Source organism: Hemitrygon akajei, chromosome 5, assembly GCF_048418815.1.
Source record: "Hemitrygon akajei chromosome 5, sHemAka1.3, whole genome shotgun sequence".
Taxonomy (NCBI): domain Eukaryota; kingdom Metazoa; phylum Chordata; class Chondrichthyes; order Myliobatiformes; family Dasyatidae; genus Hemitrygon; species Hemitrygon akajei.
Window position 1 is genome coordinate 154,109,551 of NC_133128.1, and position 20,334 is coordinate 154,129,884.

Consider the following 20,334-nt stretch of genomic DNA (forward strand, 5'->3'; position numbering starts at 1 on the left):
ATGACCCCTACAGACTCGCAAGCGAAGTGTTGCCTCACCTGGAAGGACTGTTTGGAGCCCTGAATGGTGGTAAGAGAGGAGGTGTAAGGACAGGTGTAGCACTTACGCTTGCAGGGATAAGTGCCAGGTGGGAGATCTGTGCAGAGGGACATGTGGAACAGGCAGTCGTGGAGGGAATGATCCCTGCGAAAAGCGGAGGGGATAGAGAGGGAAAGATGTGCTTCGTGGTGGGGTCCTGTTGAAGGTGTCGGAAGCTGCGGCGGATAATATGCTGGATCCGGAGGCTGGTGGGTTGGTAAGTAAGGACAAGGGGAACACGGTCTTTGTTGTGGTGACGGGAGGATGGGGTGACCTGCTGAGTTCGTGTTTGTACGTGTTGATTTGACTACAACATCTGCAGGGTACTTTGTGTAAGGTACTCCTTCCCTCTACTAGCCTGCAGGTCACCCTTGGGCAAGGTGTAGCACCTGCTTAACCCCCCCTCATCTGGGTCACTTGAAGCCATGGGAGCAGGTGGTGGATTCCCTATGAGCAGTTGATGCACATTACGTCCTGATTATGCAACCACCAACACCAGGCAGAACCTCTGAAGAGGACTGATGGTCACCCATCTTGTAAAGACACTTCCAAGAAGGCAGCGATGGCAAACCACTTTTGTAGAAAAATTTAGCAAGAACTATCATGGTCAAGACCATAGTCACCCACGTTCTGCAACACAGCACATGATGATGATGAGCGTCTCAAATTTTGAGTCCACACATCCATGCACAGTAAGATATTATACACTTCTGGGCTACAAAATTAAATATTTCATTCATTAATGCTGACAAATCAAAATTGTATAAAATATTTTGCTCAAAGTACAGAATTCTGATGAGTTTACATTCAACAAGCACCAATGATTTCACATGTATCATCAAAGAAAATTGCAACAGGAATGGAAAATAACAGTCCAATACTCAACACAGCCTGGTCAAAAGCAAAGTGAAATGGCTCTACACATGCTCTGCTGGTATGAGAATTAAGGAGAAAATGTGGATATAATCTATTCTTATTACTACCTAATGAATACTCAAGCCAGAAGATTCAATACAATGGAACCGAAGCACTTATTAATTCTGAAATATCCAATCCATTTTTTTGTTTGAGGTGAAGAATGTTATTATTAGAACACAGAACATTTTCTATCCGAGACACCAAATATACCAAAACGGCCAAATTGTGAAGTAAAATTTTAACAACATCTGTTCGCTGAAATTCCTTCATACAATATCACACTGACTTTCCATATTTTGTTCTTTAAAAAACATTGGATTACTCTTTTCTACTGCATCCCTCAGCTTCCTCAATTATAAAAAATATTGTGTAATATTAGATGACAGAACCAATAACGTGATCAACTTTTGAGCAAAATGACCAAAATTCATCTTTAACGAACTTTCAATCTCCACAACCACCTCTGCCAGGAGTCACTCACCACTTCACAGTTTGAGGCACTTATGCCATTGGAACCAAACTTTGTTACACAAGTAGAAAGAAACAATAAACTTATTAAAATGACACCACATGAAAAATGAGAATCACATTTACATTTTAATAACATATCCCATTCAGTCCTGATGCAGAACTTCAACTCGAAACATCAGCAATTCCTTTCCCCACACATATACAGCTTGACTTGCCAGCTCATAAATGAAGGCAGTAGTTTTGATTTTCTTCATTGAAATAGGTTTCTTATTAATCAAACTATATGCTCCAATATTCAATTGCTCAGTTCAAGCAGCTACACAGCTATAAGGTTGCAGCTTCCTTCCCCAGACACACTCAAGTGAGCACAGTTAATCTATTTTTGTTGACATTCTCCACCTTACAACTTAACAGTTTGCTATTAGCAGCACAGTCAGTTGCTTATCAAGATTGGAATAATAATTTTATGAAAATAACTGATCTAAAAATTGGGAATAATATACACATTTTACTAAGAACTGATCAGGATCAGAGCCATCGCACAGCTGTATCATGAGTAACTTTAGGTGACGATGCAGTTTTATTACAAGTCCTTTATTTTAATTGTTTGTAATAACTTAACAATTCTCACTTAAATTATTTCATTTATTTCAGCCCTTTGAACCGTGCTACCCAGTAACCCAACAATTTAACCCAAGCCTAATCACAGGACAATTATCTACATCTTTGCACCGTGGGAGGAAACCTGAACACCTGGAGGAAACCCAGACATGGGAAGAAACGTACAAACTTTCTTACAGAGGACATCAGAATTGAACTCCGACGTACCAGGCTGTAAAAGTGCTGTGTTAACTGCTACAATATTGTGATTATACACTGTGGTCATTTACATCTGTTTTAAAAACTTAGTTCTTTAAAAATATGCACCAAACTTGCTGTTTGCATACATCTACTGATGTTTCTGGACACATCATCAGTGATGTTCCTGGAATCATCGGGTGTTTTGGGTCTTTCAACATCATACACCCTACTCCAGGTGACCCGGCCGGGGCTGATCAGACCCCAGCTTGTGTCCAGATGGCTAGCTACACATGACTCCATGGCTCCCCTCTCTTGAGCCACAGCCACCTTGAGGCCCTCTCTGCCTCATCGGTAGTACTGTGGATGGCTCTCCTCTTCCTCTCTCCCTCGATGCCCAAATTGCTGTAGGCTCTGGCTGTGAATCCCCTACAACCAACCTCCACTGGGAGACACCTCGCTCTCCATCCAGCCTGCTGGCAGTTGCTGACCAGTCCTGCGTACTTAGATAGCTTCCTTTCAAAGGCCTCTTCCAAGTGATCTTCCCATGGGACTGTCAGCTCCAGCATCACCACCTGCTTCGTAGACTCAGACACAAGGACAATGTCTGCTCGCAGGATAAAATATTATCACTTACTGTAGAGATAAATCACTACTGCATAAACAAAAGAAATCTGGTCTTCCCCCTTCCTTTCCAGTCCTGAAGGATCTCAGACCAAATTGTTCACTCTCTATTTCTTTCCATAGATTCTACCTGAGTGGCTGAGTTCCTCCAACATTTTGTTTGTGTTACTAAAACTGGCTGATGTTTTTAGAACATACAGCAGTAAGACCCTTCAGGCTATGATGTTGTACTGACCTTTCAGCTTACTCCAAAATCAATCTAATACTTCCCTCCTACATAGCTCTCCATTTTTCTTTCATCTGGGTGCCCAAGACACTCCTTAATGTCTCTAATGCATCTGCCTCTACCACCCTTGATCGCATATTCCATACATCTACCACTGTGTAAAAAACCTCTGACATCACTCCCTATATATTACTCCTAAGCATTAAATTTTATGCTCCCTATTAGCCATTTATGCTATAGGGAAAAGGTGTTGGCTGTCCAATGTCTCCAATGAGGTGACCAGAACTGAAAACAATACTCCAAGTGTGATCTAGCCAGTTAAATAAAGCTGCAACATTACCTCACATATCTTTAACTTAATTCCCCCCAACTCATGAAGGCTAACACACGATACATCTTAACCACCTTATAAACTTATGTGCAACTTAGAGGGATCTATGGATCCCAAGATCCCCTGGACCTCCACACTGCTAAGAATCCTGTTATTAACCCTGTCTTCAAATTCAATCTTTCCTGTCACTAAGCCCAGCTCTACATCCTATCAATATTCCATTGTAATCTGAGCCCACGTCCTACATTATACACATTACCAGCCTTCGTGTTATCTACAATCTCCTCATCTAAGTAAGTTTTTTTTAAAAAAATCACAAGAAGCAAGAGTCCCAGAACAGATTCCTGTTGGACACCACTGGTCATCCACGTCCAGGTGGAATACGCTCCATCAACTACCATCTTCTGCCTTTTGTAGGTAAGGCAATTCGGAATCCACACAACCTTGTTTTCTTGATCCCATCTCTTCTAGCTTTCTCTATGAGCCTACCATGGGGAACCATTTATCCTATTATTTTGAATCACGTTTGAAATAAATTTAGCCTGAACCATAAACTACTTCAGAAGCGACCATTACCTTTGTTCAGGCGAAAATGCCTCAGGAATATCGGAGTGACAGGGCTCCGATTACAATCACATGAAACTACCGCTGTTTAAAAGTCGCGCTGTTTTTCTCAGATCATAACCTGACGATTGAAAGATCTTCCTCTTCCTTCAGCTCTGCCGGCCGGCCGGCGCTGCCCTACCAACGCCTACAAACCTGATCTATGGAAAGCCTTTCACATCGAAAACCGAAAGCGACCCGCGAACTTTCCAAGGTCGGCGGCTCGGAACCGAGCGAAGGGGGGCTGTGCTTACCGACGTATCAAAACGAGTGTAAAAAAACTACCTTACGGTGTGCTTGGCCGGCCTCTCCCGGGCAAGGTTAGCCGGAAACTCGAATACATCGCACAGCACCTTCCTCAGAGGCCTACCGCTCCTCGCCATTTCACTCTTAGAGAAAGCCGCCAGCTGACGTCAGCTCCAATTTCTCTCTGGTCTGGCTTGGCCGGTCACGACCCCGCCCCTCGCACCTGATTCGCCTCCTTTGCGGGTGGGTGGTGGCCGGTTACTCGGCAACGCCAAACGTCAGTCCAGTGACGTTGCAGTGTTGCCTCTGGAAGGTTATGTAAAGGTTTTTGTCACGGGATTCGGCTGCGATGCTGGCGGTCGGATTACCCCGATACGACCGTACTTTGAGCATATATGGTAACTGTATTTAAAAATACCCTACAAATGTGATCGACCTTTATGTTCGACGTGCGATCACAAAATTTATATTAAACTTTTTGTGTTGTACATCGTATAATGTTCTTTGCTTAAATTGTCTCAAGAGTTTTGAGGGGACAACAAGCTTTTGAATTAATAATTACTCGAAGTGGAAATCTGCAACGTTTTAAGCAGAACGTTTACAGAAACAGGAAAGTTGCAAGTGATATTGCATCTTTGTATTTATTTTAGATATACAATTAATTATTAAGATTTGATCTAGAGTAGGGTGTTATCGGTGCTGAAAATCCACGATTAGTAAGTAATTCTGGAAAAGTAGGAATCTAGCATAATTAGTTTGAATCAGAATCAGATTTAATATCACTGGCATATGTCGTGAAATTTGTTGTTTTGCGGCAACAGTGCATTGCGATGCATAACAATAAAACTATAAATTACAGAAATATCATGGTGGAGGGGAAGAAGCTGTTCCTGAAACGTTCAATGCGCATTTCAGACTCCTGTACCTTCTCCTCGATGATAGCAATGAGAAGAGGACATGTTCTGGGTGCGAGGATCCTTAATGATGGATGCTGCCTTTTTGAGGCATTGCCTTTTGAAGGTGTCCTGGATATTGGCGAAGCTGGTGCCCATGACTGAGCTGACTGAGTTTACAACTTTCTGCTATGTTTCCTGTCCTGTGCAATGGCCCCTTCGTTCGACGTGGTGATGCAACCAATTAGAATGCTCTTCATGGTGCAAACTTGCCATTGTCTTTGGTGACATACCAATTCTCCTCAAACCCGAATCTATGGAAAGGGCTGTGTTCAAGGATTCATCAATCAGAAAGAATAATCCATGATTGTTACGGCTTTATAAAAACAATTGTAGGTAGACCATAAGATGTAGGAGGAGAATTAGGCCATTTGGCCCATTGAGTCTGCTCCACCATTTCAAGATGTCTGATCCATCTTTCACCTCAGCTCCAGTCTCCTGCCTTGTCCCCATATCCCTTCATGCCCTGACCAATCAAGAATCTTATCAACCTATGCTTTAAATATACATACAGACTTGGCCTCCAAAGCTGCCTGTGGTAATGAATTGCACAGATTCACTGCTCCCTGACTAAAGAAATTCCTCCTAATCTCCAGTCTAAAAGGATGCCCCCCTATTCTGAGGCTGTCCCACTCTCCCACCATAGGAAATATTCTCTCCACATCCACTCTATCAAGGCCTTTCATCATTCAATGAGTTTCAATGAGGTCATCCTTCATTCTTCTGAATTCCAGTGAATACAGGCCCAGAACCATCAAACGCTCTTCATATGACAAGCCATTCAATCCTGAAATTATTTCTGTGAACCTCCTTTGAACCTTCTCCAGTTTCAGCAAATCCTTTCGAAGATAAGTGGCCCAAGCCTGTTCACAAGTGAGGCCTAACCATTGCTTTATAAAGTCCCAATGTTACATCTTTGCTTTTATATTCTAGTCCTCTTGAAAAGAATACTAACATTGCATTTGCCTTCCTCACCATAGACTCAACCTGCAAATTAACCTTTAGGGAATCCTGCACAAGGACTATAGTCAATCCTTTCAGTTCCACCAAATGCATGACCACACTCTTCCCAACACTATGTTTAATCTGCCACTTCTTTGCCCATTTTCCTAGTCCATCTGAGTCCTTCTGGAGCCTCTCTCCTTCCTTAAAACTATCTGCCCCTCCACCTATCTTCTTATTGACTGCAAACTTAGCAACAAAGCCACCAATTTCATTATCCAAATCATTGACATGAAATGTAAAAAGAATCTGTCCCAACACAGACACCTGTGGAACACCACGAGTCACCAGCAGCCAACCAGAAAAGGCTCCCTTTCTTCCCACTCTTTGCCTCCTGTCAATTAGCCACTGCATTATCCATGCTAGAATCTTTCCTGTAATGCCATGGACTCTTAGCTTGCTAAGCAGCCTCAAGTGTGGCACCTTGTCAAAGGCCTTCTGAAAATCCAAGCACACAACATCAACCAATTCTCCTACATCTACCCTGCTTGATATATTTTCACAGAATTCCAACAAATTTGTCAGGCACAATTTTCCCCTGAGGAAACAATGCTCACTATGGCCTATTTTATCATGTGACTCCAAGTACCCCAAAACCATATCCTTAACAATCAACTCCAACATCTTCCCAACCACTGAGGTCAAACTAACTGGCCTATGACTTCCTTTCTTCTGCCTCTCACTTCTTGAAGAGTGGAATGACATTTGCAAATTTACAGCTTTCCAGAACCAATCCAGAAACTAGTGATTCTTGAAAGATCATTACTAATGTCTCCACAATCTCTTCAGCCACCTCTTTCAGAACTGTGGGGTGTACACCATTTGGTTCAGGTGACTTATCTACCTTCAGATCTTTCAGTTTCCAAAGAACCTTCTCCCTAGTAATGGTAACTTCACACACTTCCACACACATCGGACTTCCAATATAACTCGGAGTCCTGCCATGTGCAGAAGTTCGCTGATGACACGGCCATAGTGGGGTGTGTTAGGAATGGACAGGAGGAGGAGTATAGGAAACTGATACAGGACTTTGTGATATGGTGCAACTCAAACTACCTGCATCTCAATATCACCAAGACCAAGGAGATGGTGGTGGACTTTAGGAGATCTAGGCCTCATATGGAGCCAGTGATCATTAATGGAGAATGTGTGGAGCAGGTTAAGACCTACAAGTATCTGGGAGTACAGTTAGACGAGAAGCTAGACTGGACTGCCAACACAGATGCCTTGTGCAGGAAGGCACAGAGTCGACTGTACTTCCTTAGAAGGTTGGCATCATTCAATGTCTGTAGTGAGATGCTGAAGATGTTCTATAGGTCAGTTGTGGAGAGCGCCCTCTTCTTCGTGGTGGCGTGTTGGGGAGGAAGCATTAAGAAGAGGGACGCCTCACCTCTTAATAAGCTGGTAAGGAAGGCGGGCTCTGTCGTGGGCAAAGTACTGGAGAGTTTAACATCGGTAGCTGAGCGAAGGGCGCTGAGTAGGCTACGGTCAATTATGGAAAACTCTGAACATCCTCTACATAGCACCATCCAGAGACAGAGAAGCAGTTTCAGCGACAGGTTACTATTGATGCAATGCTCCTCAGACAGGATGAAGAGGTCAATACTCCCCAATGCCATTAGGCTTTACAATTCAACCGCCAGGACTTAAGAACTTTTTAAAAGCTATTATTAATGCTTTTTGAGATAGTGATTTAGGTGCATATCATATTTTTTACTGAGTTAAGTATTGTATTTAATTAGTTTTGCTACAACAAGTGTATGGGACATTGGAAAAAAAGCTGAATTTCCCCATGGGGATGAATAAAGTATCTATCTATCTATCTATCTATCACTTCATGACCCCTGACATTTGGAGTGCCCACCATACTGCTACTGCCTTCCACAGTGAAGACTGATGCAAAGTACTTATTCGATCCGCCATTTCTTTGTTCCCCATTACTACCTCTCCAGCATTGTTTTCCAAGGGTCCAATATCTACTTTCACTCTCTTTTATACTTCATGGCTCAGAAAAAAGCTTTTTAATCCTCTTTAATATTATTGGCCAGCTTACTTTTGTGTTCCATCTTTACCTTATTAATGACTTTTTTAAAAATTGCCTTCTGTTGGTACTTGAAAGTTTGCCAATCCTCTAACATCCCACTAATTTTTGCTCTATTATATGCCCTCTCTTTGGCTTTTATGTTGGCTTTGACTTCTCTTGTTAGCTATAGTTGTGACATCTTGCCTTCAGAATACTTCTTCCTCTTTGGGATGTATATACCCTGTCTAATGCCCTTCCCATGGACAACATCAGTAGCGTGGAGAGGGGAGTCTTGCAGCTTGGGCAACTGCCGGTCTTCCACAAAATAAACCTTGCCTAGGCTTGCAAGGTGCAAATCCATGGTCTATCAAGACTAACGGAGGCCTACACTTCATACATATAGCCTGTTCCTTCCAAATTGCTTACAGAAATTCTGCAGTAATTCCTGTCAGTGTTCTTTTCCAATCAATTCTGGACAACTCCCCTTTAATGCCTCTGTAATTCCTTTTACTCCATTGTAATATTGATACATCTGACTTTAACCTCTCCTTCTCAAATTTCAGGGTGAATCTGATCATATTATGATCATTTGTCCCTAAGGGTGCTTTTACCTTAAGCTCTCTAAGCAATTTTGGTTCATGACAAAACACCCAATCCAGAATAGCTGATCCTCTGGTGGGCTCAACCATGAGCTGCTCTAAAAAAGCCATCTCAGAGGCATTCTAGAAATCCAGCACCAACCTGATTTTCCCAATCTACCTGCATACTGAAATCCCCAATGACTATTGTAACATTGCCCTTTTGGTATGCATTTTCTATCTCCCATTGTCATTTGTAGACCACAACATTACTACTGTTTGTGGTTCTGTATATAACTCCCATCAGGGTCTCTTTACCCTTTCACTTCCTTAGCTCTATTCACAACGATTCAACACTTTCCAACCCAATGTCATCTCTTTCAATTGAGTGTGTCCCCACAAAGTCATTCAGAGTCTTCCCTAACTGGAAGCCCTGGATGAGATTCACAATCAGCTGAGGGTCAGAGCAGTGACAGTCAGGTCTGGTGACCAAGAAAGTTACAAGAAGTCCAGGTACAGTCTCCAGAAAGTCATCACATGCAAACTGACAATTTCGGACCAAGTTATAATGAATGAAGGATGCTCAACACGTGTTGCAGGGTTTGATTACTATCACCTCCTACAAAGAGAAACCAGGCAACATGGGTGACAGTAAGGCTTCGCTCCCAAATGGGCTCAAGGCCTTTTACGCTCACATCAAAACATGGAGATACCTTCACAAACTCCCACGGTCCCCGATGACCCAGTGATTTCAGTCTCCGAGGCTGACGTGAGAGCCTCTTTCAGGAGGGTGAACCTACTGAATGCATTTGGCCAAGACAGGGTACCTGACTGAGTACTGAAGACCGGTGCTAAACAACTGGCTGGAGTGTTCACCAGTATCTTAAACCTCCCACTTCAGCAGCTACTTCAAGCCGACTCCAATTATAATGGTGCCTCAGAAGAACATGGTAATCTGCTTCAATGACTATCGTCCAGTGGCATTTACAGTACATACAGTGTGATGAAGTGCTTTGAGAGGTTGCCAATGAAATAGTTCAACTCCTGTTGAAGAGTGACTTGGATCCACTCCGATTTGCTTACTGTCACAACAGGTCAACAGCAGATACCGTTTCATTGGCTCTTCACTCAATCCTAAAACATCTGGACAGTGAGGGTGCATGCATCAGGATGCTCTTCATTGACTACAGCTCAGCATTCAATACTATCATCCCCTCAAAACTAAGCAATATGTTTCAAGACTTAGGCCACAACACCTCCTTGCGAAACTGGATTCTCGATTTCCTCACTTGCAGACCCCAGTCACTTCAGATTGGCAACAACACTTCCTCCATAATCTCCATCAGCACAGGTGCACCACAAGGCTGTGTGCTTAATTCCCTGCTCTACTCACTTTATACCTACGAGTGTGAGGCTAAGCAGAGCTCCAATGCCATATTTAAGTTTGCTAATGACACCACTGTCAAAGGTGGTGACAAATCAACATAAAGGAGGGGGATTGAAAACCTGGCTGAGTAGTGCCATAACCTCTCACTCAATGACAGCAGTACTAAAGAGATCATTACTGACTTCAGTAGGAGGAAACCAGAGGTCTGTGAGCCAATCCTTATCAGGGGGGAATCAGAGGTGGAGAGGGTCAGCTGTTTTGGTGTTATCGTTTCAGGGATCTGTCCTGCCATTATGAGGAAAGCACGGCAGTGCCTTTACTTTCTTTGAAGTTTGCAAAGATTCAGCATGTCATCTAAAATTTTAACACACTTCTACATTTGTGCAGTGGAGAGTATATTGACTGATTGCATATTGGCTTGGTGTGGAAACACCAATGCCCTTTTTATGGAATAGTCTTCAGAAAGTAGTGGATATGACCCAGTCTATCACGGGTAAAGCCCTCCCCAACACTGAGCACATGTACATGTCACAGGAAAGCAGCATCCATCAACAAGGACACCCAATATCCAGGCCATGATCTCTTGCAGCAAGGAAGTGTTGACCAATCATCAACTGGTCTCGGTTAGGCAATTCACTATGCAGCTCTTAATTTATCAAAGCTTGCACTGTATTGTCTCTGCACAAACACCAATGTAACTATCTTGACCTCAGGCCAACAACTTAAAACATGAATTCTACAATTCCTTCTATACCAACACTCACTCAGACGACTTCTCCAATTTATAAATTCAAAACAGGGGATCTCCTGTTGGCCAAATGATTGATCCTTCTTCTCCCAGCCCCTGGCATGGGTGTCTTACTTGCGAGTTAGTCTCCAGAGTTCTCACCCCTTTGCATTCAAAGCCCCTCATTCTGATACCCTTCCCTTAATGAGTTCAAATATTGTGTTTCAATCTCGTTGGATCAAGGTCATCTGACTCCCATTGGATGAAGCCAAGGGATACACAACTTCATGCTTTAAGTAACTTCTTTTGTTCTATTCAACTCTGGTTGAAACCAGTCAAATCAGCTCACCTAGACACCGGCTGTGATAACAGACATCCCACCCTGCAGAAACTCATTTCAGGGAGGTAGCACCATCAATTTGCGGGAGACTCCTGGAACTTCCGGGAGAGGTGGAATGTCTGCAATAGAGTAGCTCCTTAGCAGCTAGCCAGCTAGTTTAAATAACGTTAGCTATGCTAATGAACGAATGACACCTGTTAAATTCACCTCAACATGTTTTTTGCATTTTAACCCAAAATGGGCAATAGAAAAGTCACTGTTGTAAACAGTGCAGCCAGCAGCACTGTTATTATTTTTGATATCGATCTCTCTCTCAGGTCATTGGGTGTATTTAAGACAGAGATTAATAGGTTCTTGATTGGACATGGCATCAAAGGTTACGGGGAAATGTCCGGGGAGTGGGGCTGAGGAGAGCAGGAAAGGATCAGCCATGGTGGAGCAGACTCGATGGGCCAAATGGCCTAATTCTGCTCCTACGTCTTATGATCACTAGCCCAACCACTGAAAGGGCCCAGCTTATTTGTATTCCCTCCCCAATCTGCTGCCTTCTCACTTTCTCATACTGCTTTACCATCGAGGTTGTGGAACTTGATGTCTCTGCCTTACCTTGTATCCCTTCCCATATATTTTCCCCAATATCTTTCTATTCTGATCTATGCAACTAAACATGAACCATCCTTCATTGTAATTCAAACTTTTTTCATGGTTCGCTGACACCCTCTCTCTCTGACTTCCGCATTTATGTTTCTGTTCTCTTTCATCTGTGTGTCTAATGTGACACAGGAGGCTTGTGTTCATCACTTAGGTTCTCTGTAATGATACTGTTACTGGGTGGACTTGATCCCTTGTTCTGTCTGTGAGGACAACAAGAATGTGAGTCAGACGGTTTAACCTGAATCCAGTGTTTCCGCTGGCTGCCTCACCGGGTCTGAACACTGACACAGGTGTCATTCGTGCTGAGTGTCACTTGTGGTCCTATCCACTGGGAGTGAAACCTGATTCTCCAGGCAGCTCCCTCACCATGACTTGACCACTCGGCTGTGGGAGGACTATCTTCTCTCCCTCTGGCTCTCTTCAATCAGTAATATGTTGCTGTTTTGCTCAATCCCTCGAAACAGCAGTTACCCTGGTTATAGTGGTCCTTCACATCTTCGTGTAACCTTACTAAGTTGCCATTTGTATTTTCTTCCTGTGCACTTGTAACTTCCATCAACCCATGTTCCTCTTCTCTCTGCGATTTTCACACTCATTCCCTTTCTGCTCCTTTCTCTCCCCTTTCTTGTGTGTGCCTATTTTAATTGCTGCTACCTCTGCAGGCAGCTGCACTGTTTCTAACAGTTCTTGTCCACACATTGTCCTGTCTCCTGTCCCCACTTGTGGCTGCTGTCTCTCTGTGGGCCCTGTTAGCCGCTCTGTGGATCATAAATGTTTTGTCCACGTCATTTCTCCTTTTCCTGAGTCCATGATAGCACTTGCATTACTTCAGAATGTCTTATCTCCAGCACAGTACACTCATTGTTTGGGCACACCCAGAAATCTACAGGAAGCTGCACTCCCTCAATCTTGAGTACCTGAGGCTCACTTCTCTCTGCTTTCATTGTTTCACCCCCTGCTCTTTCCAGTCATGGGCGTGGGTAGGTCAGTTATCGATACTGATGTCTCTATGCCTTCCAACACTTTACATTGCCGGCCTCCTCATAAACCCTTTGTGGACATCCGTGGGTGACCTGTGTTCACAATGGAGGCTGCTGCCCTCCATTTGTCCGATTTGGACGCTGTCATCACCAAGTTGACGATCTGGTTGGCAGTCAAATCAGTCCAATCAGGCTGCTGTCATTTCTGCCTGTTTCCATTTTCTTCCATTCCATTTTCAGAGCACTGCCTCCAATTATGGTTTGAGAGGCCACAGTTGTAAATCATCTCCTTTACCCTTCTTTGTCTATTCTGGCAGTTCCTTGCTAGGTGCTCTGCTGTGGCACATAAAACAAGTTCCCTGCATCTACTCTCTCAGCCTCAAAAATCTTGGTCCAATGGTATGAAAAATCATCACAACTGGAGACTTCCTTGGCTGCAGTGGATAGCCATGACGCCTTCTGTGCCTTGTCATGCCCTCTGCAAGGAGTTACAGCACAGCCTTCTTGGCCGTTGGAACATAGTTGATCTCATCCACCCAGTCCGCTGGAACTGGCTTCACATGCTGGAGTAGGCATAACCCCATCTCACTGTGTTGGAGGTTCCTGGCTACCCTCACCTGGTTTAGTTGAAGTAGTGTACCAGGGTGAGGCCACTGTTGCTGCAAACAGTTACTTGGAGCTTCAGGTGGGAGCTGGGTGGCAGGTGGGAACCAAAGGGGTTGATTCCCTGCAGTTAGCCTACTAGAAGCACATTGGAGTCGATGGTACTGTCATCTACCTGCTGAACAGAGCCTACTCCCATTTGGATAAGCAGGCCAGCACTGTGAGGATCATGTTTCTTGATTTCTCAAGTGCCTTCAATACCCTACAGCCCTCACTGCTGGGGGACAAGCTCTGTTCAATGCAGGTTGGCACATCCATTGTATCCTGGATAATGGACTACTTGACTGGCAGACCACAGTTTGTGTGGCTTCAGAGCTGTGTGTCAGACATGGCTATTGTTACGTAACCCCGTAACCAGGTAACTTACCAGCAAAGATAGATGGATCAGCTGAGTCGGATGCTACTATTTTCAAACGTTTTATTCGAAAAGGGCACAAACATATGGTTAATACAAAACATTCAGATCATATACATCGTCAAACTCAATCTAAAACACCGGTGTAACCATAATCAATCAAAAATAAGCTCTACAGTTGTCTAGGGGTAATACTGAGTCCAATTGAAATATAAAGAGTCACTCAGAAGTTTGCAGGCTTTTCCCTTTTGGGAACCGCTGGGGTTTTCACGTTGTAGAGAGAAAGAGATGATTTGGAAAAGATAAACACTTGCCCGTCGTCTTGGCAGAGCAAATCCTTGGAATCAGGGGAGCAGACTTCCCCGTTGTTAGCTAAAAGCAGTCTTTCGTTGGTTCTAGCCACAGATTCAAAAGTTGGAATCTAACGCACGTGGCTTCCTTCAGAATGGCGTCCCGCTCCCACAGGAATCGATATCGTGCTTCCTTGGTGTCTCCTTGGTGCGTCTGAGGGATCCCCCCCCTCAGACACTCCTTTATACTTCTTCACGGGATCGCAGGTGTCAATCAAGTTGCAGGTAATGCGATCTCTCTCTCAACCAGCCCACTTTGCCCGAGGGCTTTTCACGTGGTCTCCATGAGACAATAGTCAAGGTCACCTTTATTCTGCTTCTTGGGAGAACGTGGCCTCTCTCTCTCTCTCCCATTTTCCTGCGTCCATTCAGCACATCTCTTCCTCTTTTGGGTCAGTTGACCCCCCCTTGACTAGGGTTCTTGAGATTCTCACAAAGGAGGGGGCTGATGGCATAACACTATAGGCAGCATGACTGCTGAGTCATCTGCAGATATTCCCTGATGACTCAGCAATGGTTCTGTGTGTAAAGGGAGGACAGGACTTTGTCAAATGATGCAAGCTGAATCATCCACAGCTCAACATCAGACAAAGGAGATGGTGACGGACTTTAGGAAGACTAAGCCTGCACTGCTTCCTGTTCCTACCGATGGTGAGAATGTGGATGTGGTGAAGACCTACAAGTACCCGGGGTTGCACTTAGATGACAGACTTGAGTGGAGCACCAACACAGGAAGGGCCATAGTTGTATCTACTTCCTGAGGAGACTGAGATCCTTTGGAATATGCAAGCCTCTCCTTCGCATGTTCTACCAGTCTATTGTTTCCAGTACAATCTTCTATGCAGTGGTATGTTGGGGCAATGGCATCAACATGGGTGATGTCAACAGGATCAATAAACTGATTAGAAAGGCTGGCTCTGTTATAGGAGTAAAACTGGACACACTGGAGGCTGTGGTAGAACAAAGGACCCTACAGAAAATCCTGGCAATTCTGGACAATGTTTCTTACCCTCTACATGCAGCTTTGGCTGAATAAAGGAACACTTTTAGTAATAAACTAAGATAACTGTGCTACTCCAAAGAGCACCATATGAGGTCATTAGGTTCTATAATGAGTCATTCTATAGCTGGGGAAGTGATGACACTCTCCTGTTGTCTAGACATGACCCCATTTTTGAGGTCATGTATTTTTATTCTTTCTAACTTCTCTTCTAAAATTTGTATATCTGTGCACTTGTAATGCTACTGTGACACTGTGATTTCCTTTGGGATCAATAAAATATCTATCTCTCCATCCATCTGTGACCATGTCCGATATACAAAGTGACAACATCTGTCTTGTCAGCCAACATGTTCTAGTAGAGTGATGATACTAGGATGACCAATGGAATGTTGGTCTTTATTGCAAAAGGTATAAAGTGTCAGTACCTTCAGTTGAACTTTGTATTTTTGTGTGTTTTTCCCCTAGCCGTCAGTCTGTGGTTTTGTATTGCCATGTGCTGTTGTTTGTTTTCATGCCCCATGTGCTCATGTCCCCACTCCTGCTCTACTCCGGCCCCTGTGTTACTGAGTACTCCGCCTCTCACTTGTTTCTCATTATTACTTGTTTTGCTGCCACTTCTGTCTCATTGTGCTCCACCTATCATCTGCCTCTCTGTTTATTGCTCAGTGTATTTTAGTCCTGTGTTTTCACCTGATTGTGCCAGTGAGTTTTCCTGAGCCTTTCCAGCATTCATATCTGAACTCTGTCCGTCTGGATATCGTCTCTGCCTGTTTCCCAATTCTGGTTTTTGGATTTCTTTGAAATTTTTGATCTCTGCCTGAACTTTGATGCCTACTTTGTTGCTCCTCTGGATCTGCTACTCAGTAAATATCACAGTGGGCACAGTACTTGGTCTGCGATTGGGTCCCTGCTTCAGCGTCCTGACAATAAAGTATTGATGCAGGAAATGTTTAATAGAATTTTACAGGATGGTGCTAAGAAAACACCTGTAATACTGTGTACAGTTTTGTCCTCAATGTTTGAGGAAGATATGTATCAGAAATGGAGCAGAGAAGATTCACTCCTGAGATGAAGAAGTTAGCCTTTGAAGAAAGTTTGAGCGTTAGTGGATATTGATGGGATATTTACTTCAGTGTGGAAGTGTTGACCCATGGAACAAAGTTTCAGAAAGAGAATCACCCACTACAGATAGCAATGTGGGTGAATTTCTTCCCTCAGATGGTTGTCAATCTGTGGAATTCTCTAACACAATCAATTGTGCTTGCTGTCATTAACATCTAAAAATTAAATCTGAAATAACATGTCAAATTATGAGGAAGACAGGATCAATATACTGTATGTAAGGTGGTGCTTGACACACATTTAAACTGAAAAGGGATCAGGAGCTTGAGAGTGTAAAAGTGATATTGAGAGCAAGATTGAATCAACTTTGCTTAGTGAATCGCTAAGCAGGTTTGAGAGGCCAATAGACCTACTCTTGGTCCTTTTTTTTTGTCTTTTTGGATGAAGCAGATATTCTAACCAATATTATTTGAACTATTAAAAACTCAAGTTGCTTCATTAAATTGTTTCTTAAACTATACTTTTTTTCTCTATTCAATTTTCTAGTCCATTCTAGGAAGAACTATTTCAAGAAATCTTGGAACTGTGGAAATAAAAATGTCTTCCAACAAAGCACCCACCACCCACCCTCCACAATCTATTAAAGCAAAACACTGCCTTGTTCTTTTATTATCCCGCAATTCTGTGTAGTTATGCTACATTGACTGAAGCCTCTTGGCAAGCAAGGCAGCAGTTCATGGGTTCAAAGCTTCAAAGGTCCATTTATTATCAATGCATGCATCCATATACAACTCTGAAATTTGTCTTCTCTAGATAGTCACAAAACAAAGAAAGAACATGAAAGTTGTTCAGAGAGAAGCATCAAATCCACATACCCCAGACAAGAGAACAGCACCCTGATCTCCAAACCCCAAAAACCTTCCCCCACACAAAATGGGACAGGAATATCGATCCCAAAAAAACAACCCCTCCCCCACACACAAACTAACAACACAATACATGAACCCCCAAACACCCTCCCCTCACATAACAAAACGGAAAAGGAAGAAGCGATAAAAATTTATTAACCACAAGTCTGAATAAGTCCATAAATGCAGTAGTCCAATCCATAAGTGCAAACCACGATACCATTCTCCGATATTATTGATATTCATCGAAAGGCAGCGGCACCACTTGAAGCAGAGAGGCCTACCTTCCCGTCACAGGGAGCCGCACAATGATATGCCATTAACAGATTTCTTTTCTGGCAGCGATCAAAAGGAAGGAAGTCGGTGCTGAACTTTCGCTAACCTTCCACATTTGTCTCGATGTCTCAATTTTCCTTGATGCTTTAATCAGTGATTAATGGAAGCTTGAAACAGCAAAATGGAGCTCCACATCGTGCTCTGTCTCAAAGTTTCTTTGTATTGAGGCCATTTGACTACAGTACATGCTCGCTCCCCAGAATCTTCACAGAGACAGCAAAGCACTGGATCTCTTAAATAATCCCGAAACTGCAAATTGCAGGCTCTACAGTCCCAGCAGCACAATTTAAGGTGAAAAGCAGATGTAAAAGAAGCAAAGAATACATTTTTGTGAGCTATCTGGAAGATGTCAAACCAAATCTTCAGTATTATGCACTCAGTAGCAACTTTATTACCTCCTGTACCTAATAAAGTGGCCACCAAGTGTATATTCATGGACTTCTGTTGTTGTAGCCCCCCCCCCCCCCCCCCCCACACTTCAAGATTCAAGTGTGTTGTGCATTCAGAGCTGCTCTGCACACCACTGTGGTTATCTGAGTTAAGATCACCTTTCTGTCGGGTTGTACCAGTTTGGTTATTTTATGACTCTATTACTCCTCTGACTTCTCTCACTAACAAGGCATTTTCACCCACAGAACTGCTGTTCTCTGCTCTTTTTTTGTTTCTCACACCATTCACAATAAATTATTGTGTGTGAAAATCCCAGGAGGTCAGCAGCTTTTGAGATACTCAATCCACCTAGTCTGGCACCAACAACCATTCCACAGTCAAAGTCACTTAAATTACATTTTTCCCCATCCAATGTTTGGTCTGAACCACAATTGAATCTCTTTACCACGTCTGCATGCTTTTATGCATTGAGTACTGCCATGTGATTGGCTGATTAGATATTTGCATTAACAACCACGATACAGGTGTACCTCATAATACGGCTACTGAGCATATTCAGATTCAGTTTATTGTCATTTAAAAACCACAAAAGCAATGCAGTTAAAAAATGAGACAACGTTCCTCCAGAATGATATCAACAAAGCACATGACAAAATAGACTACACCAGAAAATCCACATAACGTTTGGCAATCCCCAATCCAGAGTCCGGAGAGGCTGCTGTGTATTAATATCGCGTTACCATCTTAGCGCGTTCCCGAGAAAGGAGCTCCAAAGCCACCAGACAAAACAAGACCAAAAACTAAAGCTACAAGACCTGCAAAAAACCACATAGTTACAACATATAGCTACAACAGTGCAAACAATACCATAATTTGATAAAAATAACAGACCATGGGCACGGTAAAAATAGTCCAAAGATGTTAAAAGACTAAGTTTGAAAGAAACCACCACACAGTTTCCACAAGTCCTCAGGGTCCCGATAGACTCATCATTTCACGCCAGCGGCAGAAGGGAATACCCCTGCTATGGACTTCCACGGCACCGCCCGACTCAGCCTCGCAGACGCAGCACACAATGAAAGCTCCATCGAACCCAGCTTCGCAGATGCAGCACACACCGAAAGCGACCTGACCGCAGTGGACTCCGAGTCCGTCGAACCTCCGAGCCTCCGGCACAGCTTCTCTGAGCACCATCCTCTGCCGAGCATTATTATGATGCCCCTGCCAATGGCCACCGGCAACACAACCCCGAGGACTGGGTTCCTGTTCTTCTCAGCGGAGACCCGGACCCCACAGCAGCAGCAGCAACGAAGAGGGCCTTCCTGGAGATTTCCAGATGTTCCTCCGTGCTCCCACGTCCGTTTTTCATTAGATTAGGATTGTGCACGGCACCCCTGCTTAACAAATACCATATCAACTCTGGAGTGGCCGCTGCAAGCAGCATCGTGCCACCATCTTGAAAAAGTCCATTTTGAATATCTTATTGCAACTTCTAATGTTGTCTTTTGTCTGATCTATCCTGTTTCACTCTTCTCCAGTCGGAGGGTGCAGCCTTGCCCAGTACCCTTTCGCTTTCTCCTCTCTCCGGCTTCGCCTTGTGCGGTGTGGGTGTTCCCAGGGTTGGACACCCTACCTGGCCATGTAGCGTGTGGCTGTGAGCTCAGAAACTGTCGGTTCCTAATAATTTGAAATGTAAACTTACATACATCTGTCGACTGCCTTTTAAAATTCTCACAAATAATTTGGTGTTAAAATAGGCCCTTTGGCTCAACAACCCAGCCTACTGTTTCTTTTCCTCTTGAAAGAGTTGCCCTAATTCCTTGTTCTAATGGAAGGTCATCAAACTAAAACTTTAATACTCTTTTGTCCTCTGTGCATGCTGCTTGAATCTCTAATTCCTTGTGGCTATTCCTCTTCCTTCTTTTTTGGGCATCTTTCTAACCCTTACCATGAAGAATTAGTCTTTGTAAGGGCTTTGTATTTGTAATTGTGACTTGGTGAACAGAACTCTGACTGGAGGACTGTCAGTTTCGGTCAATACTTCCTTTGTCATACTTTCAGAAGTTGTAGTTAAATGGGGATTCTGTTAGTGGTTATTCTGAACTGAAACAGTGTTGCAGATACTATAATTTTGAAATAGAAACAATGATGGAAAACTATTAGCAAGCTTGGCATCATCACAAAAGAATTAAATATTTCAGGTTGAAGACATTGAATCAGAGTTGGAAATAATTTTCTTTAAAATATTGATTTTTAATATTGAGCTGGGGAAAGTGGTTTGCAAGTTGAGAGAAAGGGAAGGTCTGGGTCAATCAAGGCGGAGGGAGG

At 43.4% G+C, this 20,334-nt stretch overlaps 1 protein-coding gene across 2 annotated transcripts in view; it reads right to left on the minus strand.

Moving 5' to 3' along the window:
* The window catches only part of coq10b (coenzyme Q10B), a 32,257-nt gene extending 27,755 nt beyond the window's left edge, over positions 1–4,502 (minus strand). Inside the window, exon 1 of one of the 2 annotated variants that reach the window (XM_073046928.1) lies at positions 4,335–4,502. In XM_073046928.1, coding sequence (XP_072903029.1) covers positions 4,335–4,432 — 98 coding nt within the window. In that variant the 5' untranslated portion in view covers positions 4,433–4,502. The remainder of the gene's footprint in view (positions 1–4,334) is intronic. The other variant, XM_073046930.1, reaches the window with a different exon arrangement.
* Between the last annotated feature and the right edge of the window lie 15,832 nt (positions 4,503–20,334).